Here is a 23,139-nt window from a genome sequence, read left to right as displayed (position 1 = left end):
CATCTGTGTTATGTCTTTTGATCTGAAGTGAGTCTCTTATGAGCAGCATATGTAAGGGTCTTCTTATCCATTCAGCCACCCTGTCTTTTCATTGGAGTGTTTAATCCATTTACATTTAAAGTAATTGTTGATAGATATGTAGTTATTGCTGTTTTGTTATTCATTTTTTTCTTCTTAAAGCAGCCTGTCTAAGATTCCTTGTAATACTGGTTTGGTGGTGATGACCTCCTTTAGCTTTTTTTTTTGTGAAGCACTTTATCTATCCTTTGATTCTAAATGATAGCTTTGCTGGGTAGAGTAATCTTGATTGTAGGTCCTTGATGTTCATCACTTTTAATATTTCCTGCTAATCCCTTCAGGTGTGCAAAGTTTCTGTTGAGAAAGCTGCTGACAGTCTTATGGGAGCTCCCTTGTAGGTAATTAACTGGTTTTTCTTTGCTGCTTTTAAGATTTTTTTCTTTGTCTTTAACATTTGGTGTTTTAATTACGATGTGCCTTGGTGTGGGTCTCTTTTGGTTTATCTTGTTTGGGACTCTGCGCTTCCTGGGCTTGTATGTCTATTTCCTTCGCCAGGTTAGGGAAGTTTTCCAGCATTATTTCTTCAAATAGGTTTTCAATTCCTTGCTCTCTCTTTTCTTCTTCTTGTACCCCTTTGATACAAATGTTTGTATGCTTGATGTTGTCCCAGAGTTCTCTTAAACTATCTTCATCTTCGGGACCCTTTTTTCTTTTTGCTATTCTGACTGTTTTCTGCTACTTTATTTTTTAAATTGCTGATTTGATCCTCTGCTTCATTTAATCTACTATTGATTCTTTCTAATATATTCTTTATGTCAGTTATTGTATTCTTCATTTCTGAATGGTTCTTTTTTATGTTTTCTATCTTCATTTTTATGTATCCTGTCTCTGTTGAAGTTCTTCCTGATGTTATTAAGCATCCTTATAGCTAGTGTTTTCAACTCTGCATCTGGTAGATTGCTTATCTCTAGTTTGTTTCATTCTTTTTCTGGAATTTTGTTATTTTCTTTCATTTAGGACATATTTCTCTGTCTCTGCATTTTACTGCCTCCCTGCATTTGTTTCTGTGTATTAGATAGGGCTGCTATGCCTCCTGGTCTTAGTAGAGTGGCCTTATGTATTAGGTGTGCTGTGGGGCCTAGTGGTGCAGTCTCCCTGGTCATCTGAGCCTGGTGATCCAGGTGAGTATCTTGTGTGTGACCTTTTGTAGTTGAGTCTTAACTGCTGTTAGCACATCAATGGGAGGGATTGACTCTCAGGGTGATTGGTTGTAAGGACTGGCCGTGACTACAATGGAGAAGCTGTTGTGCAGGGGCTGACCGTATGGAGCAGGATGCACTGTAGCAGGGCTCTGGTGCCTGCCCAGTCTGCCCTTTGGGTGTGTCACTTGTGGAGATGGTTGGGAGGTGCTCTTGTGTGGCCTGAAGCAGGGTACGAGGTATGTTGGTTCTTGGGCCTCTTTGGAGGGGCTGTCATGGAGGCTAAGGTCAGCCACTGCCTGTGCCCTGCCCAGGTCCACCTGGCATGAGCTACAACGTGATCTGTAGATAGCTGCTACCTATACTAGGCTTGGAGGTGCCTGAGAGAGCTAAGCTGTGAACTGAGGCCTGCTGTTACTAGTGCTGGGTTTGGGGCTCCTTAGCAAGAGGTATGGGGCATGCTGAGGCCAGATGCTGCTTATTTACAGTTTGTGATCCTTTGGGAGATTTTAGAAAAGTCTGCAGCATGAGTCAAGACAGGCCCATTTGTTTGGAAAAGCCACTTGGTATCCGCTTGGATAGGCTCACAAATCATGTGGGGCGGGGTCTTAGGGAATTACCAGGTCAGAGCCAACTGTATTAGCTAGGACACGGTGGTATGTCACCCAACCTGCCCATGCTGGCTGGGTTGTGGGGAGGGCTCAGTGAAGGAACTTTGACTTCTGCCAGCACTTCTGTGTGTTAGAAAGCTGCCCCTCCAGTCCTTGCCCTAAAGCCAGACAATTCATTTCCTCCCCATATGTCCCTGATGCCTTTGGAGCTGCTGCCTTAGCACTGGTGCTCAGAGTAAGTGAGTCTGTCAGCAAGTAAGTCCATGCACAGGCCCTTTAAAAGGAGTGTCTGGGACTCCAGCAACCCTCCATCTCACTCAGCCAGAATCTCCGCTGGTTGTCACAGCCAGAATTTATGGGGACTTCTCTTCCTATCACTGGAACCCTGGGCTGGGAAGCCTGGTATGGGGCTGGGACCCCTCATTCCTCAGGGATTTCTGAGGCAAACATGTTTCTTCTTTTTTTTAACTGCCACACATGGGTGTGGGACCAGCCCTTTCCACATCTCTGCCTCTCCAACCAGTCTGGAAGTGTCTTCTTCTGAATGTCCTTTGTTATAGGACTTCTGTTCAGCTAGACTTAAGGCAATTCTCAATGATGATTGTTCTGTAGTTGCAATTTTGATGTGGTTGTGGGAGGAGATGAGCACAGCATTCAACTATTCTGCCGTCTTGACCCAGAAGTTTGTACATTCTGAATGGTTGAAAAAAAATCAAAAAAAGAATAACATTATGTGTCATGTCGAATCTTTGGAAATTCCAATTTCTGTGTCCATAAATGAACACTTATGGAACACAGATTCCCTTTTTTCATCTACATGTTGTCTGTGGGTGCTTTCATACAATGTCAGAGTTGAGTAGTTGCAACAGAGATTGTGTGGCCTGAAAGCTTCAAGTGTTTACTGTCCAGCTCTTTCCAGTAGGAGTTTGCTGTCCCCTAATCTAAACTTAGGCTAATGAATGAGGACTTTAATAAACTGGCTTAATATGGTGAGTGCTAATTTTGGTCTAAAAGTAAATGCCATTTGTAATAAAAGTTCTATGCATAGCATATCTGAATCAAAGGTTTGAAGATAAACCTGATTTTTTAAAAATTTACCAATAATGTAAAATCTCTTTTAGAAAAAAGATTGTACATTTGACAAGGTATTAATTATAAATTTCTGTTTGATTTAAAGAAATGAATTCTCAAATCTTTAAACAAAGGAAAAATAGAATCATCTTGTTTAACTGGTGGGGAACGATAAGGGAAGGTAGAGTATTTAACTTAATTGAATTTTATAGAAAACAGAATTATATCTGCTTTTTTTTAAGGAATCCCATTTTTATGATCATGCATTGTCTCCCTTTTCTAGTATAAATAGTAAATGAAATGTTGATATCTATGCTTTTGTAATTTGCTGCTTTTGCTCTGCCGTATCTGATAATATCAGGTAATAAAGTTAGAACAGTACATAATATAGGAGTAAGTCAGTTTTTAAAGGTTTTGCATTTAAAGCTATAGTTCTAAAACTTGTGTTCATAAGAATCACGTGGGATATTTTTTAAATATAAACAATTTGGATGCCATCCATTCTATATCAGATTCTCTAATACTTCTGGAATTATCTGTGATGAAAGACCAATTTTTCCCAATCTGTCATGGAACTATAATTCTAAAAAAATGAAATAAAAATGAATTACTAGAGAAATAAAATGGAGAAATAAACAAAGACATAAAAATTACAAGCTTCCTTTTTTTATTGTTAGATTCAACAGACATAAAATTACTAAAGTTCTGTAAAAGACTCTGACACTCTCGGTTTCTGTATTTGTTATGAATCATCACCTGTCTCTACACCATTCTCTGAGAAGCCCTGCTCTGGAGATTGCCTCATAATGTGCATGTTTCAGGAGCACTCTGTGTTTTAAACGCAGCTATGATGTACAGACCAAATTGTGAACAAATTATTCTTTTAAGTTATGTCTAAGAATCAGTGACTTGGTAACAGCCATAAGAAAACCTAGGGACTTTTAAAATTGCTGCATTCTTATATCTCTGGAAAATAAAATATTCTACAAAGTAATAATTTGTGTTACTGAAAATGTACTCCAGATTAAGTTAAATGTTACTGTACAGGACTAAGAGTAGTTATGCATGGTGTTTTGTAAAAGATTTAATTAGAATGCTGAAATTTTCCCAGATAAATAACCTTTTTCTAATTTGGCCATATTCATGATTGATTTAATTTTTAACCTAATGATGTCTTTACAGAGGCTTATCTCCTGCAGAAGCAGAATTTAATTACCTGAACACTGCACGTACCTTAGAACTCTATGGAGTTGAATTCCACTATGCAAGGGTAAGTGAAGAAAACTTACTTTGATGTTGTTGAGCTAGGCTCCATTACTCAATATCAAAAAATGTGTAATGCCCTGATAGGATCAGGCAACAGATGTAATAACTAGGGAGTGCTGCCAACATAGTTGCACTGAAAATTTCCTCTAAGTATTTTCACAATCAATGCCTGATGTGGTTGAACTAGATTTTTGTAATTTTTCTTTAAGGTAGTTTTTTATGTTATAAAGATAATTTTTCTAGACCATAAGAAATAGTGCCTTTAGAATTTTTATTTTATAAGATAAAGATTAAGTTATACAAAAAGTAGTTTTTTTGTATATTTAACTTTTGTGATAATTGTTACCATAAAAGATGCTTTCACCTGACTCAGGCCTATATTACTTCACTTTTTTATTTTAGTGATATCACTAAAAATTTCTATTTATAAAGCACAAAATGAAACATATTAATATATTTTGCTGCCTCCTCCCCCAATCTCTTTATTAAGATGAAATTTATAATCACTGCCTTCTATATATACATCACTCAGTAATGTTTTTTCATTGTTTCAAACTTGGCTGCTGTAAGCATATTTGTGAATGGCTATCCTTTATTTGTGTATCTCTTCACCAAGATTCCTTTTCACACTTTATTTATCAAGAGGTTATATTTCGTTAGAAGTACCTGGTATAGCTATTCTCATAACCAGCGAAAAGTGGAGTTCAAGGTAATCATCGGTTGAGTTGGTGATAGGTTTTATATTCTCTTGGGTCAAATTGCCAAGCCTTAGGATAGCAACCTGAAAGGGAGTTAAGTTTTCCTTAGATAGTTATTTTGAATTTATTTTAATTTATAGCCATAGACGTAGACAGTGGTTTGAGAACTCAAAATTCTACTCCATAGAGTGGTTTTATCATTTAGGGCCTCACCTGACCATGTTCTAGGGAAGAGTGCTAGTCCTTATATTTTGAAAAGCTTATATCAGTCTCTCCTTTAAAAATCTGAATGACTTGCTTTTCTCACATAACTATATCTAGTAATTCTGAGTGTTTGTGACTTGAAAATCTGTTTGATGCCATTTACAATGTGTGGTTAAGTCTCTCTTCAACTTTTTTTTTCCTTTTCCTTTCTTCCACCTCCCCCCGCCACTCCAGTTCAAGCCATTGTTTCTCAGTGCAGGTGTGTAGGACACAGCTCCCTGGCCCCTGTTGGTATTATGAGCCTTGCACTGTCTCCCACTGAGGCAGTCGATTGCTGGCCTTTTGTTTGCTGCTCATGGCAGCTCTTGCCAGCTTCCTGCCCCTCACGCTGGGCTCCTGGCAACACACGCCAACCTCCGCTGCTCACCACAGCCCAGCCCCAGGGAGAGCTGTTGTTCACAATCTTAGCTGTAGAGGGCGCAGCTCACTGGCCATGTGGGAATTGATTGGGCCATCTCAGCATTAGGAGCACAGCGCTCCAACCACCTGAGCCACCGGGCCAGCCCATGTCTTCAACTTTTTCTTTTCTTTCTTTTCAAATGTGCCCCTTCACCTTCCGTCCCTATTTGGGGGTATTACCTTTAAACTTGATTCTCCAAAATGTAAGAGTAGTCAGTATATATGCAACTAATTTTTTTTTTTATAATAAAGTTTAAAATCAATGGAACTTTAAATATATGAACTAAACTATTGTTGTCAATAAAAGACCACTGAATTCAGTCATTTTAATCCTTAGCAGTTTTCTAAAGGTAGTTTAGACTCTGCTATCTCTGACTGCTATCAGTGAAATACAGTGTTAGACTAATTTCCTTTAAAAAAAGGAAACATTTAAGAGACATGGCTGATCTCATACATAATTAACCAGATTATTTATTGATTTGATTAAGGTAAGATTTTTTTGTTTGTTTTAATTATTAGATTGTGAAACTCACAGCAATAATAAATGTACAATACCAGATTAAAGTATTTTAAATTTTAAATGCTCGGAGTTACTCAGAAACATATTTTGTGCAGACTATTAAAAAAAAAGCCAGGAAAAGGTGTTTCTGTGGATACAAAGAGCTTAAGAAAATAATGTGGAAACGTTCAGTCAATATGAAAAGAAATTTTGCAGCATCAGGAACAAAAAGGACAAAAGGTAGAGGGGAAAGGATACCTAAAGAGAACACTTAAGTTTTAATTGAATATCACAAGCATAAGTGTGTTTGCGATAACATTTTATTTTGAAAAACAAGATAAGACGTTTTCTCTCTGCCTTTACAATGTATATTACAAAATTCAGAGTAGAAATAAGTTATTTATAGCAATCTGCAAAATACAAGTAAATCTTAGTGCATCATTGTGGTGACTGTTCTGCGTTTTGTAGTGTTGAGGCTAAGGACTCCTTAGTGAAGAAAACTTTAAGTATCCCTGCCTTCATGGAGCTCACAGGATAGTGTGTGTGTGGGGTGTGAGGCGGGGGTGGGAGGGGATTATGGAACATGTGTCAACAATTAAATAGGTGAGGGTATGAAGGGGGAAATACAGATTGCTAAGGGATCACATTGCAGGAATATCTCATGCAACCTGAGCATAGAATGTAGGGAATCCTTCTTAGATAAAGTAATTTACTGAAGCCAGAATGAATAAGAATAGCAAAGAGTGGTTTTCACTGCAGAGCCATCAGCATGAATGGAGACCTGAAATCACAGGAGAACACAGCATACTTGAGAAAATCAAAACAGTATGTCTAGGGGGTGACCAGTTAGCTCAGTTGGTTAGAGCATGGTGCTGATAACACCAAGGTTGCCGATTTGATCCCCTCATGGATAGGCCACTGTGAGCTGCGCCCTCCTTAAAAACAAACAAACAAAAACAATCACACACACCCAAAAAAAAAAACCTTAAAAATATTTTATGTCTAGAAGATGCTATGAATAAAGGAAGAGAAAACTGTAGAAAAGTAAAGACTCAATGACAACTTCGGGATAAAAAGGAAAGAAAAGAGATTTGGGGGGAGAGAACAGGGAGATGTTCGTTTTTTAAAATAATGTATAGTACATGGATTTGGGGGAGGGCTGTTCAGTTGTGTGAGTTTTAACAAAGATTCACGTAAACACTCCTGGCACTCGGAATACAGAACAGTCCCGTCACCCTTCTCCCTCCAAAAGACCTCAGTCATGCTGCCTCTTTGTAATCCAGCATTCTACCCTACACCTAATGCCTGGCAACCACTGGTCTGTTTTCTGACTGTGTAGTTTTGTCTTTTCCAAAATGTTTTATAAACGGAATCCTGCAGTATGTTACCTTTTGAGACTGGCTTCATTTACTTTCAGTAATGCATTTGAGATTTGTCTAAGTTATTATGTGTTTCAATAATTCATTCCTTTGTATTGCTGAATATTTTATTGCTGTAAGTATTCCATTGTATAGATGTACCTTGGTTTGTTTATTCAGTCACCCACTGAAGGACATCTGTATTGTTTCCAGCATTTTTTGTTTCTTTTTTTTTTCATTCATAGACCTCCTGCAAACATTTATTTACCATTTTTTGTGTGTGTAAATTTAAGTTTTCATTTCTGTAAAGTAAAAACCACAATGGGATTGCTGGGTCATATGGTAAATGTATATTTAGCTTTACAGGACATTTCCAAACTGTTTTCTAGAGTGACTAAAACACTTTGTATCCCACCAGCAATATTTGCAAGTTCTAATTGCTTCCCATTCTTTTTAGCATATGGTACTGTTCATTTTGTTTTGTTTTCTTTTTAAGCTTTTCTACTAGGTGTGTTTTATCATTTTACTTTGCATTTCCCTGATCATTAATGATGTTGAACATCATATTTTCTTTAATGAATGTTTGTTCAAGTGTTTTGCCCATTACTTAATTTGGTTTTTTCTTTTCTTTCTTTTGTGTTTTAAGAACTCTATATTCTAGATACACTTTTTTTTGTTGGATATGTGATTTGCATATGTGATTTCTGTGATTTCTCCCTCTTTGGTTTGCCCTTTTATTCTCTTAATAGTGTCTTTCAAAAGGAAATGATAGACTCTAATATCCCTTATTCCATCACTGATAGAACAGTCTAAAAATTATAGAAGATTAGAAGATGTAGAAGATTTTAAAAATACAGTCAGCAAACTTGGCTTAATTGATCTATGTGGAAAACTGTCTGAAACAACTTCAGAGCCTGCATTGTTTTCAAACATAGAATATAATTTCTGAGCACAGTGTAGTTAAGCTAAAAACAATGATAGGAAGATGACTTTAAAAATTCTATAAACATTTGGAAATTCAGAAATACATTTCTAAGTAAGCCATGGGTATAAATACTGTTATTATTTCTACCCAACACTCTCTGCTTTCTCTCAGACATTCACCTAGAAGGAATAACAATTAGTTACTCCCAAGTTTGTGGTTAGGATTGGTTGATATAATGGATATTAAAGTGATCTTGAAAATATAAAACAATTTGAACATTTAATACCAAAGAACATTGTGTAAGCTAAATTAAAATTTTTGTAAAGAATTCCTGGCCTCTTAAAATGGAAAAGGCACTAACTATCAGGAGTAATTTGCTGACCTAATTAAAGTGTCTTAACTTGTTAAATGAGTGAGGGCTCATTAAACACCTATCATCTTTACTAGAAAATCAATCAATATATATTAAACTGAGAATAGAATAAAAGAACATAATTGAACTATAAGATAGCTATGCCATGGATCCTCAAGTTCAATCTGTTTTGTAATGATGTTAGTATAATATAAACTCTGTTTACCTAAGAAACCGATTCCTAGTTATCAAAATATAAATGTAATGACAAAGGCTTGGCTTCAGGTTTTTTGTTAGGTATAGGATGTTCTAACCCTAAAATACATCTACCCAAGTTTTAGTCTTATTCGTGAATATCTTATTTCCATAGGTATTTGTAATATAGATGAAGATAATAATTCTTCTGAAAAATAACTTTTGTCCTTCAGTGTTTCAAGAAAAAGAAAGCTTAATGATGCTATTATGATTATTCGTTCATTCAGTGAATATTTATTGAGCACCTTCTATGCTCCAAGTCCTGTTTTAGACACTGTGGATACAGAAGTGAGTAAAGTAGATAAAACCCAAACTCACATGAAGCTTGCATTCTGGTGGAAAGACAGGATATAAACAAATAATTGAGTACATCAGAGTACATAGTGTGCGATTCCATGGAAGTCAAGTTCAGTAACAGGCAAAATACTAGTCTGTATTGAAAGAAATCAGAATAGCAATCCCCTATGGAAGGGTGTTAGCAGGGAAGCTCATGAGGGAGCCTTCTAGAATTTTGAAAATGTATATGTTGGGTTATGGTGGTTACATAGAAGTGTATATACACATGTATATGCACGTATGTAAAATTTGAGACATGCTCTATGTACATTATATTCAATTTTTTTCAGTTAATTAAATAGGTAATATATCAGTGATAGATGCTATGGAGAAAAATTAAGTTGAGAAGTGATTGAGACAACCAAACATGGTGTATAATGATAGGGAAGGCCTCACCGAGAAGACAAACAGACCTGAAGGAGTCATGCGGATACCTGTGGGGAGAACATTCTAAGCAGAGAAAACAGCAATGAAAGACCATGATAGAGTGTACTTAGCAGTTCAGGAAACAGCAAAGAGCACAGTATGGTTGGTGCAGTGCGAGCTAGGGGAGCCAGGAAAGAATACTTGATGTGGTCAGGGCAGGCAAGGGCTTTAAAGGACATTTAAAAGACATTGGCTTTTAATTATAAACACTGCCATTAGAGGGTTTCTGGAGATAAAAGTCATGGTGTAATTTACATTTTTAAAAGATAACAGTGGCTGCTGTTTTGAGAGTATTCTGTAAGGCACAAGGAAAGAGACCAGCCTAGAGACTACAACATTGATCTAGAGGAGAGATAATGGTGGTTGTAGCTATTGGTGGTGAAAAGTAATCAGATTCTGTATATATTTTGAATATGGAACTGACAGCATTTACTGGTGCATTGGTTATGGGGTGTGAGAAAAAAAGGGATTTAGACATGGTTCCAAAGTTTTTGGCCTGAACAATTAGAAAGATGGAGTAAGTAAGTCACTAAATTGGGAAAGATCAGAGAGAAACAGCTTTGGGAGGGTGAGTCAGGAATTAGTTTTGAGATATGTTAAATTTTACAAAGTTTTTAGAAATCCAAATGTAGGAAATAGTAATTCAGTATATGAAACTAGAGTTCAGAGCAGAAGTCTAGACTAGAGATATAAATTTGGGAACTGTCAGCTTTAAATGATATTTAAAACCATGAAATAAGAGCACCGAAGTACCAAATCTAGTAGATATTGAAGGAAGACGACCTCAGAGCTGGAACACTACAAAGTTTAGAAGTTAGAGATGGGTAAGAACCTGGAAAGGAGACCAGAAAGAAGAAGCAATTTATATAGAAAGAAAGCCTTTCTTTCTGTCAAAGACACATGTGTCTTTAAAGCCAAGTCAATCAGGCATGATCAACTATGTCAGATGAGAAGTAAATTAGAAATGTGGAAGCTGTTGGTTACCTTGTAAAAGCACTTTTGGAGGTGTAGTCCCAGTCTTATTTTACTATAAGGCCGGGTATAATATAATATGATATGATATGATATGATATGATATATGATATGATATGATATGATAATATATTATAATACCAGGTCTTATATTAATTTTGTTCCAAAAAATGCATTAGAGCTGATTGTCCGGCTAGGTCTTACTTTCAGGGAAACACAATGTTTCAGACAGGCTGCACACACTTCTCTGTCCTATAGCTCAATCCAGACGGGGCTGTGCTGTAGGGCCGATAGGAGCTAATTACCATAGCTGCTCCCTACATTATGATCCTGACAGTCATTTGAGGGCTCACTTTATTTCTTTTATCCATTGTCTCTGAACTTTGTTGACTTTGCTTACTTTTCTGCCCCACATAGAACTTTCTCTTGAGTATATAGTTTGAGTTGTGGTTTTCTGTAATTTTTTTTCTCTCTATAAATCTGATTTTATCCTTTTTGTGTTTTTACAGATTCCTTAAAATGTCTGGTACATTGATTACCTTTAAGTGTAATGGATTGTTTTCAAGTGTTACACATTCTTTCGGTTTTCATGTATCTTCTCTGATGTTTTACGATTGTGAGCAGGAGTAATAGCATATATTAATTCTGCCTTTTTTTTTTTGTCTCATTCTGCAGTCTTGGTCCAGACCTCTAATTGACGTCCTTAAGAAAAGATTTAAGACTCTGATAATAGTGTGCAGTGTTGCTGATTATTGTGAAACAAAACAAGCAGCCAGACAAATTAGCATACATTGTTCTATTTGGCCTTGTTACGTATTATCTCCCTAATATGTTAATTTAATAAGATCTTATTGAATTAGAAATTAGTGAAACTACATATTAAAGGTTTTTTTTCTCCCCCTAGGGAGACAATTATAAAGTCTTGATTATATTTTCATCAATTCTGCCTTCTAAGCAAATGAATAATAGGGGGTAACCGCATTATTGCTGTATTAGTTTCCCTGTAGACTGTTTCAAGTCAAAAAGCAAACTACTTCAAGGTTGATTAGCATCTGAAAAAAATATTTTAATTCTACTCATTTACTCTAGAGTGGCAGTTAGCTATTTAAGTTGGATCAGTTAGCATGAATACTTGCACATTTGTCAAGCAGGATTCAAATTTTCTTCCCTGGGGTTTTCCAAACTCTCCAACAGTTGTTCCTCACTTTATATTCCCATGATATTTTTATTATGTTAGTTATAGGACTTTCATTATATTGCAAATATTGTTTAATTACAGGTTTCCTTCCCTTCATCAAACTCTTAACTACTCCATGTTTTATTCACTTTTGCAATCCTCACATTATATTTACATAGTGATTGGATCATAATAATTTTAGGAATGGAAGGATGGATACTAAGTCATCATTCTACAAAATGAGAAGGCCTTCAATTTCTTATCCCAAAATGTCAGTCCCAGTTATAAACTACGGGAAATCCCGAGATCATTTTTGCTTTAGATTAATGAATTTTAATAATGCAACATTTAAGTTCGACTTAAAGTATGTCATTATTTTTGTGAGATAACAATTTACTGTATGGATCTGTAAATATGCAATTATGTGCTGCCTTTTGACAATGTCTTATTGTGTAAAATAAGAAAAACCAATCCTGTTTTTAAACTATATCTTTAGCAACTAAAGCCCAGTATTTTAGATCTGTCATTTTCTTTTTTTGAAGGATCAAAGTAACAATGAAATTATGATTGGAGTGATGTCAGGAGGAATTCTGATTTATAAGAACAGGGTACGAATGAATACCTTTCCATGGTAAGAACTTCCATCAATACTTTTGCTTTTACCATTATATTAACATAATAATTCATAAGTTTATATAAAGACAGTGGCTGTTGAAGTATTCATATTGTCATGCAACTTTATCCCACTTACTTGGAATCTAGCAGAAGATACCAAAATAATTATTTAATTCAAAAATTGCCTAGCTTATGGAAAATACTACTTTATGTATTTTTCTCTTAGATAATCTCTAAATTTGTGCTGTAATATAATAGCTAACGTCTGTTTTGCATGCTAATTGCTTTAAATACAGTATTTCCTTTAGACGTTTTCAGTGAGGTGCTAGTTTATTAATTGGAACACGGGCCTGGTTGCTGCAACAAAGACCTGTTATTACAGTGGTTTAAGTTGGTGCTAGAAAGGTATGGTGGCACCATGGGGTATAAAACTCATGTTTTGGGGGGTTTTGTTTCTTTTTTTTCTTGTCTTAATTGCTCTACTGTCCTCATCATACTGTCCTTGTCCTCATTGTCCGGGATAAGTCCCCCCATCCCAGGATGAGGAAGAAGGAAGAGTGTCATCTTCCACTTTCCTTTAAGGGGATAATGTGAAAATCGTAAAAATCACATCGATCATATGCCTTATGTATATATCATATAAGTAACCCAGGTTTTTAAAAATAAACTGATTTTCTTTAGGGAAAGAAACAAATACAAAAGAAATATGTTGTATTAATCTGTTTCTCTTTATAGCTTTTAAAAGATTTGGTTCTGATTTTTCAGTACCTATGATTTTTATATTTAATAGGTTTTTATAATTAGTCCCTTTATAACACTTTAACAGAAATATGATAACTGACAGAAGCAATTATTTTAGAAAATCACCACAACTGTGTTAAAAAAAAAAAAACAGATACATTTCTTATAGGTCACAAAAATATGAACCAAAAAATAAAAAATTATCTTCATCAAAATTAAATATTTTTGCTTTTCGAAAGACACTCTAAAGATGAAAGGCAAGATACAGTCTTTTTATAAAATACGTATTTGATAAAGGATTTATCAAGAGTATGTAAAGAATTCTTATAGATCAGGAATTAGAAGACAACCGATTGAAAACAATAGGCAAAATAGACACTTCCACCAACGAAGATACACAAATGGCTAATAAGCACATGAAAAGAAGCTCAGTTATCAGTGAAATGCAAATTAAAACCACAGAGAAATATTACTCTATCACTGGAATAGTTCCAGATAAAAAGAATGACTATACCAAGTGATAGCAAGGAAGCAGAGCACCTAGGAATCTCATCCATTGCTGGTGGGAGTACCAACTAGCACACCAACTTGGGAAAAGTTGGCAGTTTCTTTAAAGTTAAACGTAGATTTACCATATAATCCAGGAATTCTATTTCTAGATGTTTACCCAAAAGAAATGGAAACGTAAGTTCATATAAAGATTTGTACACTGATGTTCACAACTACATTATTCATAACAGCACAAAACAGAATTCTAAATGTCCATCCTTTGGTGAAAGGATAAGAAAATTATGGTATAGCTATACAATGGAATACTAATACTATTCAGCAATAAAAAGAAATGAACTATTGAGACAGTAAACCCTATGGATGTGACCCTACCCTCAAATATTATGCTAATAATAGAAGCCAGACACAAAGTATTGTATATACACTTTGTTTCTATTTGTATAAAATTCTAGAAAACAAAAATTTTAGATTTAGCAGATCAGTGATTGCCAAGGAGTGAAAATGGGAGGAAGCAATTGACCGCAAAAGGGCACCAAGGGAACATTTTGAGGTGATGGAAATGTTACATGATAACTTTGTTGGGTGGTATTAGGTTGCTGCAAAAGTAATTGCAGTTTAAAAGGTTAAAAATAATTGCAAAAACTGCAATTGCCTTTGCACCGACCAAATGGATGTACAACTGAATACATTTATAAAAATTCATTGAATTGTTCACCTATAATTGGTATATTTTATTGTATATGTAAATTGTACCTCTGTATGTCTCATAAAAGAAAACTAAAGATCATTTAGTATTTCATGCCACATATTCTAAATGCTTCCTATATAATTCAAACTGACATATTCAAAGGAATATACAAAACAGTTCAAAGACATGGTCCCTGCTTATAAGTGGACACACAAAAATTCATTATACAACACAGTGAGAAAATTTGTTACTAAATGCTTCAAAGAAGATAATTATCATTGTTGATTTTCATAATGTTAAATGTGCATCTTTGATTTTACTGCATTTATGATTTTACTAAAGGCAATTTTAAAAATACTCTTTCACCTTTTATTAATTTTATATTTTATATAAATGTCAAGATCAGAAATAAATTAGTTTCAGATGATGGGGGTTAGAATAACATAATCTAAATTTTTCTGTATCTTTAAAATTTTATATTGTAGACTTATTCCTTTATTATTTTTATTAAATAAGAATTCTAAAAGAGTTTTTAGCAAATTGCTTTCGAAACGCCATGGATACAATCTCTCTAGGGAAAATTTTACTAGCTCAGCGATATTTGAGGTGGTCTTTAGAGGATCGCTAGAAATTTCCTCAGTGAAAAGGAAGTGAAGAAGAGGCATATGTGTATAGAGGGTCAATAGGGGAATTCAAGATAGAGGTACAAGCACTTGTAGAGACCTAATAATAAGAAAGCACATGGCGAGTTGAGGAAATGGTGGGCTATTTGGCTTGGTTTTTCCTTCAGTTATCTTCATTGAGCACAGAAGCCAGGGAACGAGAATTTAGGAAGTTGATACTCAGGAGAGAAATTGGATTCGGATTGTGAAGGATCTTACATATTTTGTATGCTCAGGAGTTAGTATATTATTTTATTGGTAAATATGCTTGGACTTAGTTTAATGTTGAGAAATAGAACTCATATTTTCAAGTCTTTATAATACAAGTTAGGTTCGGGGAAACAAAGGATGTGAGCTAAGAGATCGATTGGAAAAAGGATAGTGTTCATCTTAATTTTTATTTTCAATAATTAAACTGAATAAATGGGATTTAAAGTTGTTAAAGCTATTAAATTTACATTATCAGGGAACATAAGAATTTCTTATGATCCTAACTACTTGTAACAGTACATACTACAACAAACACATTTATAAATACACCATAAGTAGCCACAAGTTAAGATCCAATATCAATTGCTTTCCAAGGAATATCAATGGGTTCTATGATAATCATTAAATACATGGTTTACTTTTTAGTTCTTAAAATATCGATCTGTTTTCACAAAGGCAACATACTTCTCATTAATAATACTATATGTGAATGAGACCATATTAACCTCATCACCATTATTAAATTAATGTTTGTAGAATTGCCATTGCCTTTAAATTTATATTTTAACAAAGTATTGTATAAGAAAAATCACTTGATGAGAACTGATAATGATTACAGCTCTAATGTGGTATCACATACGTTTTAGCTACTTTTAGCCTATTACTATTTTAAGTAATATATTCTGACCAAAAGTTAAATGGTGAAATTACCAAGTTTCTATATGAATGAAGAGTTTAGAGTAAAGTTGGCAGTTTGAGAACTGATATTTTAGTTTTATAAGATCAAGGCAAGGGGGGAAAAATCACTGATGGATTTTAATGCATTTTATCTGTAACTTAGAACTTTGCAACTTGAATGTTATTAACATTGATTTTATAGATAAGGAATGAGAAATTCCAGAAAAGTTGACTGCCCCAAGGTTAAACATCTGATAAGTACGAAGCAGAACTCTAAACCGAGATCTTTCAGATTCTGAAACACAAACTTCTCACTTAGCTCTTCCCTCAAAATTAGAGATACATTTAGAAAAAGTATTGTATCACATAATAAATATGCTCCCTCATGTCTTTCCATGTATGGTTATTACTGGAATGATCCAGTTCAAGTTTATAACTTAAAAATGTAGAGTAGTGAATTGGAATTACTTGGATTCCGTAAATTAGACTTCATTAAAATGAATGCTTATCAAAAAACACCATTAAGGAAATGAAAAGGGAAGGGGAGAGTTCTGTTTCCCAGTCCAGCAGGTAAAGGTCTTGGAAGTCATCACTCCTGTCTTCACAAGAAAAAAAAAAAGAAAACTGAAAACCAACAATTCTTTTTAGATCCCTCAGAGAATTAAGGACACAAGGCAAACTGCAGCTCTGAAAACTGGAGACAGATGAATACAAAGAATGACAGTTTACCAGGACTAGAAACCACTGCTGCAGCCAGCAACTGGTAGGAATACTTAAAGGGTAATTGACTAATTGCTGGAGACTGAGCAAAGACTAGCTTGAGAGATGAAAACTCCTGAAGGCCCAGCCTTAAGAAGGTCCCCATACTTTCATACGTTTTACTACCAGGCGCCTCACCAGCTTCTCAAGGTGAAGATTGGAGGAAAATCTACTCATGCTCTGGAGGGGTGGTGGTGGGTGGTGGTGGTGAACAGGGAAATAACCATTTTGAAATATTCTCAAGAGCTTTCTATTCTCCTAAACAAAAGTCTGCCCTCAAGAAAATCTGTTTTACCAGTACTTAACCAACATGGGTTTTACCAGAACCTAACCATTTCCAGCCCCCTCTGTACTTCTTGTCTCACCTAAGAAGAGGGTGAACTGAAAAGCACTGAAGGTCACAGCCAGGGCTCACAGAGCACTAAACCCCTGACCTAATCATAGGATTAAAGAAGGATTCCTCCGCAGCCCACACCTTACTCTCTCATCAACAGGGCTTCTGTCTACTGAAGAAGGAGTCTCTAGGGAAACCCAAAGACAACATGGGAGACAAAAACAGATGCTAGAGGGAACAGCCTCAAACACCTATCTGAGAAACGGTTCCTTTGAAGAAGCTACACTTTGACTGCTTTTGTTTCTAAAGGAATTCATGCTCCCAGGGCACTGTTGGAAACAATGGAGGATGTGTTTGGCAATTATAGCTGGGTGTGCTTACTGAAAGAGTGGGATGACTGGTACCACCGTCATCACAGGATTACTGCGGGCTTCCCCAAAGACATGCCTTCCTGAAGAGCAACAGGAGAAGCTTAACACTGGGGGTTAATGGATGGGGATAGAGTTCATGAAAATAATCTATCAAATCACAATAACAAGCTATGGGGAAGGGAAACCAATATCAGAGTTACTGCAATATAACATGTAAAACATCCAGTTTCCAACAAAATATTAAAAGGCATGCAGAAATGAAGGAAACTACTAGGTAGGTGTGAAAGCAATTACTGTTTAAAAGGTTAAAAATGATTGCAAAAACCGCAATTACTTTCGCACCAACCTTATATTACCCATACACCCGAAAAAGAAGCAACAAACAGTTGTAAGGATGCATGTGCTTAATAAGTTACCAAATACATGAGGCAAAAAAATAAAGGAGAAATAGATAATTCTATAGTCATATTTGGAGATTTGAGCATTTTCCTCTCATTAATCCATACAAAACTAAACAATAAAAATCAGCTGAAGTAGATTTGAGCACTTTCAACTATCTTGCCTTAATTGATGTTTATACAATACTACAAACAACAGCAGAATACATATATTTTTCAAGTACACATGGTTTATTAGGAGAGAAAATATGCTGAGCCATAAAACAAGCCTAAGTAAATATTTTAAAGAGTTAAATCATGCGGGGTATATTCTCTAACAACAATGAAATTAAATTAGAAATCACTAACAATCAGATTACAAGAAAAATTCCAAAGACTTGTTTAATAAATACGATTTCTAAATAAACCATGAGTCAAAGAAAACATATCACAAGACAAATTAGCAGAACAAAAATGAAAACTACAACATAAATTTTTGAGGATACAGCCTAAGTGATGTTTTGAGGAAATTTTGTTTAAATGTTTATGTTGGGGGCAAAATATGAAATCCATTATCTTGAGTTCTCATCTTTAGAAATTGGAAAAATAAGAACAAATTGAACTCAATAGAAGGAAAGAAAATCAATTGAATATAAAATGAACACAAAATGGAAAAAAAATTAATGAAAGTCTATAGCTACACTGATGGAGATAAAGAAGATACTAATTACTAACATAAGGAATTTAAAAAGGGACATCAATATAGATTACATAGACATTTAAAGCATAATAAAAGAATATTATGAACAGCTTTGAATATCATGAATACATTCACAACCTAAATTAAATGGCCAAATTCTCTGAAAGACTAAATGAACAAAAGTAACTGAAGAAAAAATAGAAAACTTGAATACTCCTATATCAATTTAAAAAATAAATTTATAATTTAAAACCTTTTAACTGGCAGGACTCCCTGCACAAATTGCTTTCTTTGTGCATTCTATCAAACATTTAAGGTAAAAATAATACCAATTTTACATAAGGTCTTTTAGAAAATCAAGGAGGAAGGAATATATTCAAATTAATTATTACCTTGATTCTAACACCAGACAATGACCTCACAAGAAAAATAGTTATTTACGAACATGGGTGTTGAAATCCTTAACAATAATAAAACTTTACCAACTTGAATCCAACAATATATAAAAATAATAATTCATTGTGACCAAATAGGGCTTATTCCAGGATTATAAGCTTGCTTTAACATCTGAAAATCAGTCCCTATGATTAATATTATTGTAATGAAGAAAAACATAATTGTTTCAGTAGATGCAATAAAAGAATTTGACAAAATTATACATTCCTTCATGATAAAAAAAAATTTAACTTAATATATATAAAAGGGTACTCTTCTGTTCCATAGATGATTAGGTACATTTGTGGAAAATCTTTTTTTGCTTATATTATGCTAAGTGGTAAAAGTATCAATGCTTTTTTTGTGTAAGGTCAGGAACGGTATGCTTACGTGCACTACTTCAGCTTTGTTCCAGAAGTCCTCACCACCATATTAAAGCAAGAAAAAAAAATAAAAGGCAAACAGATTGAAAAGAAGATAAACTGCTTTATTTGGAGATATGAGTGCATATATAGATTGACTGAAAATAAAGGAATGAAAGAGATAAACCATGGAAATAGTAATCATAAGAAGGCTAGTGTAGCTATATTTATATGTACAATGATTCAACCAATTTGGAAAACTTTTGCAGTTGCTTACAAAGTTAAACATACACCTACCATATGAATGAGCCATTCCATTCTTAAGTTTTTACCTGAGAAATTAAAGCAAATGTGTGTATAAAGACTTGCACATAATGTTCATATCAAATTTATTTGTAATAGCCCAAACTAGAAACATAAATGTCCATTATTAGCTGAGCAGATAAACCAATTGTGATATCCATAGAATGTTAATACTCCTCACCAAGAAAGAGAAAAAAATTACTGAAAAACACAGCAATATGGATGAATCTGTAAATAATTAAGCTGAGTGAAAGAAGACTGGTAAAGAAGAGTACAAACTATATGATTCTATTCATATAAATTCTAGAAAATCGCAAACTAATCTATAGTGACAGAGAGCTGATCTGTTGTTATCTTGGGATAGGGTGACTGAGGGGGGGTTACAGAGTGGCAGAAGGAATTGGTATGATGGATATAGTCCCTCTTGATTGCAATGGTGAGTGAATAAGTATACATAAAAATGTCAAACTTAGACAATTGTACACTTTTTAAAGTAATTTTTACTTTTTTATTACGATTGACATACAATATTATATTAGTTTCAGGTATGCAACATACTGATTAGACATTTTATAACTTACAAAGTGATCACCCCAATAAATATAGTACCCATCTGACACCATACATAGTTATTACAATACCATTAACTATATTCCCTATGCTATACTTTACATACCCATGACTATTTTTTAAGTTGTACTCTTTAAATGTGCAATTTGTTGAATGTCAAATTATACTTAATAAAATGGTTTTCAAAGCGGGAGGAAATCCTTACAGTAAGGATAAATGTAACCACTGAAGCAATAAAAAATAGTTGCTATCCCAGTAGAAACATTTGTCAAAAATTTTGAAAGATAGCAAAATATATAAATAAATGCAAATGTGTCAGATATTACTAAAAGCATAAATATATTGAACCTTAAAACCTTAAAACCTATTGAACCTTTATCAAACTCCATTTTGTACAATTTATTGATGTATATATTGTTTACGTATGATGTTTCCTTATTAAAGTATCAAATAATGGTTTTTAGTTTATTTACCAAGTACACCATCACCATACTCTAATTTTGAAGCATTTTTATTACTCCTTAGGAGTCATTCCTTATCCCCTGCTTCCCACCCACCCCCCAGCTCTAAGCAACTACCGTGTTTCCCCCAAAATAAGACCTAATCAGACTGTCAGCTCTAATGCGTCTTTTGGAGCAAAAATTAATATAAGGCCCGGTATTATATATGTTACGTTACGTTACGTTACGTTACGTTACGTTACGTTATGTTATCCCAGTCTTATATTAAAGTAAAACCGGGTCTTATATTAATTTTTGCTCCAAAAGATGCATTAGAGCTGATGGTCAGGCTAGGTCTTATTTTCGGGGAAACATGGTAGTAATCTACTTTCCCCAGGTTTGCAATGTTCTACACTATTATTTCTTTAAATAAACGCTTTGCCTTCTCTTTCTCTTCTCCTTCTGGAATCCTGATTATTCTAATATTTATCTTTTTGCTGGAATCCCTTGGCTCATGTAGACTTTCATTGCTACTTTTAAATCTTTGTTTCTTCTGCTGAGAGCTTCTTGAATGCGTAATGCCATACATCATAAATATTCAAACTTAGAATTACCATGACAATATTTTGATGATTGGTCCAGGATCCCAAAACAAGCTTTATTTAGTAAGATTGAATCTTTTGGCCTCAAGACTCTTAGCTCTGAAGATAAAGAAGATCTGAGTATGACTTACTATAAAGTTAAAATAAGGAGGCAAATATATTCTGCTGATACTGATTGTACTAATTAAGCTTTCAGAACTCCCTTTTTATAGCATTATATGAGTTGCACATAAGAAGAATAGCAATGTAGAAAGGTAACATTTAAAAATCATTATGCTTTTTAACATTAAATAAAAAATACGTGTATTTTTAGGATCATTGCATAAAACCTGAAGTCTTACATTTTTTTCCAAATGTTGCTTATAGTTTTTATTTGTTTAATGTTTTAAGACTGTTTTCTTCGGGCAGTTTTAGATTCATAACAAAATGGAGGGAAGGTGCAGAGATTTCCATATACTCCTGCCCCTACACATGCACAGCCTCCCCCATTACAACACTCACTGTAATGATGCTTTTTTTTTTTTGCAAGGATAAAACTTACGTTGACTCATCATAATCACCCAGAGTTCATAGTTTACATTGGGGTTCACTCTTGGTGTTATACATTCTATGGCATTGGATAAATATATAATGACATATGTCGATCATTATAATATCATATAGAGTAGTTTCACTACTTTAAGAATCCTATGTGCTTTGCCTAATCATCTCCCCACCTACTCTTGTCACTTACTGATCTCTTTACTTTCTCCAGAATGTCATATAGTTGGAATCATTCAGTTTGTAATCTTTTCAGATTGGCTTCTTTAACTTTGTGATATGCAATTACTTCCCCTCACCCCCAAGTCTTTTCATGGCTAGATACATCATTTCTTTTTAGAGCTGGATAATAATCCATTATGTGGATGTACCGTAGTTCATTCATTCACTTACTGAAGGACTTCTCGGTTGCTTCCAAGTTATGGCACTTAGGAATAAAACTGTTATTAACATCCATGTGCATATTTTTGTGTGGATTAGGTTCCCAGTTCTTTTGGGTAAATACCAAAGAGTGCAACTTCTAGATGGTGTGGTACAAGTATGTTTAGTTTTGTAAGAAAGTACCAAATGGTCTTCCAAAGTGGCCGCACCATTTTGCATTCCCACCAAAATGAATGAGAATTTCTGTTGCTCCACATCCTCATCAGCGTTTGATATTGTCAGTATTCTGGATTTGAGCTGTTCTGTAGGCATTGTAGTGGTATCATATTGTTTTAATTTGCATTTCTCTAATGACATGTAATGTGGAGTATCTTTGTGTGCTTATTTACCATCAGTGTATCTTCTTTGATGAGATATCTGTTAATGGCTTTGGCCCATTTTTTATCAGATTGTTTTATTGTTGAATTTTAAGAGTTCTTTATATATTTTGGTTAATAATCCTTTATCGGATATGTCTTTTACAAATATTTTCTCCTTTGTGGCTTGTCTTCTTATTTACTTGATATTGTCTTTTACGCAGCAGTTTTAATTTTTTTTTAAGAGAAGTTCTCATTTTAATGAAATCCAGCTTATCACTTATATCATGGGCCATGTTTTTGGTGTTATATCTCGAAAGGCGTCACCATACCCAAGGTTATCTAGGTTTTCTTCAATGTTATGTCTAGGAATGTTATAGTTTTGCATTTTAGATGTAGGTCTCTGATCCATTTTGAGTTAATTTTTGTGAAGAATGTGAGGTCTTTGTCTAAATTCATATTTTTTTCATGTGGCTATCCTGTTGTTCCAGCAGCATTTGTTGAAGAGACTGTCTTTGCTCCATTGTGTTGCCATTGCTCCTTTCTCAAAAATCATTTGACTATATTTATGGGGGTCTGTTTTTGAGTTCTCTACCCTGTTTCATTGATCTGTTTTGTCTGTTCTTTCACCAGTACTACACTGTCTTGATTATTATAGCTTTATGGTAAGTTTTGAACT

The 23,139-nt window shown here is 34.4% G+C and overlaps 1 protein-coding gene across 7 annotated transcripts in view; it reads left to right on the top strand.

The window, feature by feature from the left end:
• PTPN4 (protein tyrosine phosphatase non-receptor type 4) overlaps positions 1-23,139 on the top strand; it is a 168,016-nt gene that overhangs the window by 86,181 nt on the left and 58,696 nt on the right. For all 7 annotated transcript variants that reach the window (XM_081052199.1, XM_081052198.1, XM_081052195.1 and 4 more), the window contains 2 exons: positions 4,082-4,169; positions 12,369-12,457. In XM_081052199.1, coding sequence (XP_080908325.1) covers positions 4,082-4,169; positions 12,369-12,457 — 177 coding nt within the window. The remainder of the gene's footprint in view (positions 1-4,081; positions 4,170-12,368; positions 12,458-23,139) is intronic.

This window comes from Rhinolophus hipposideros, assembly GCF_964194185.1.
Source record: "Rhinolophus hipposideros genome assembly, chromosome: 6".
Classification (NCBI taxonomy): domain Eukaryota; kingdom Metazoa; phylum Chordata; class Mammalia; order Chiroptera; family Rhinolophidae; genus Rhinolophus; species Rhinolophus hipposideros.
This window is presented reverse-complemented; position numbering and strand designations above follow the sequence as displayed.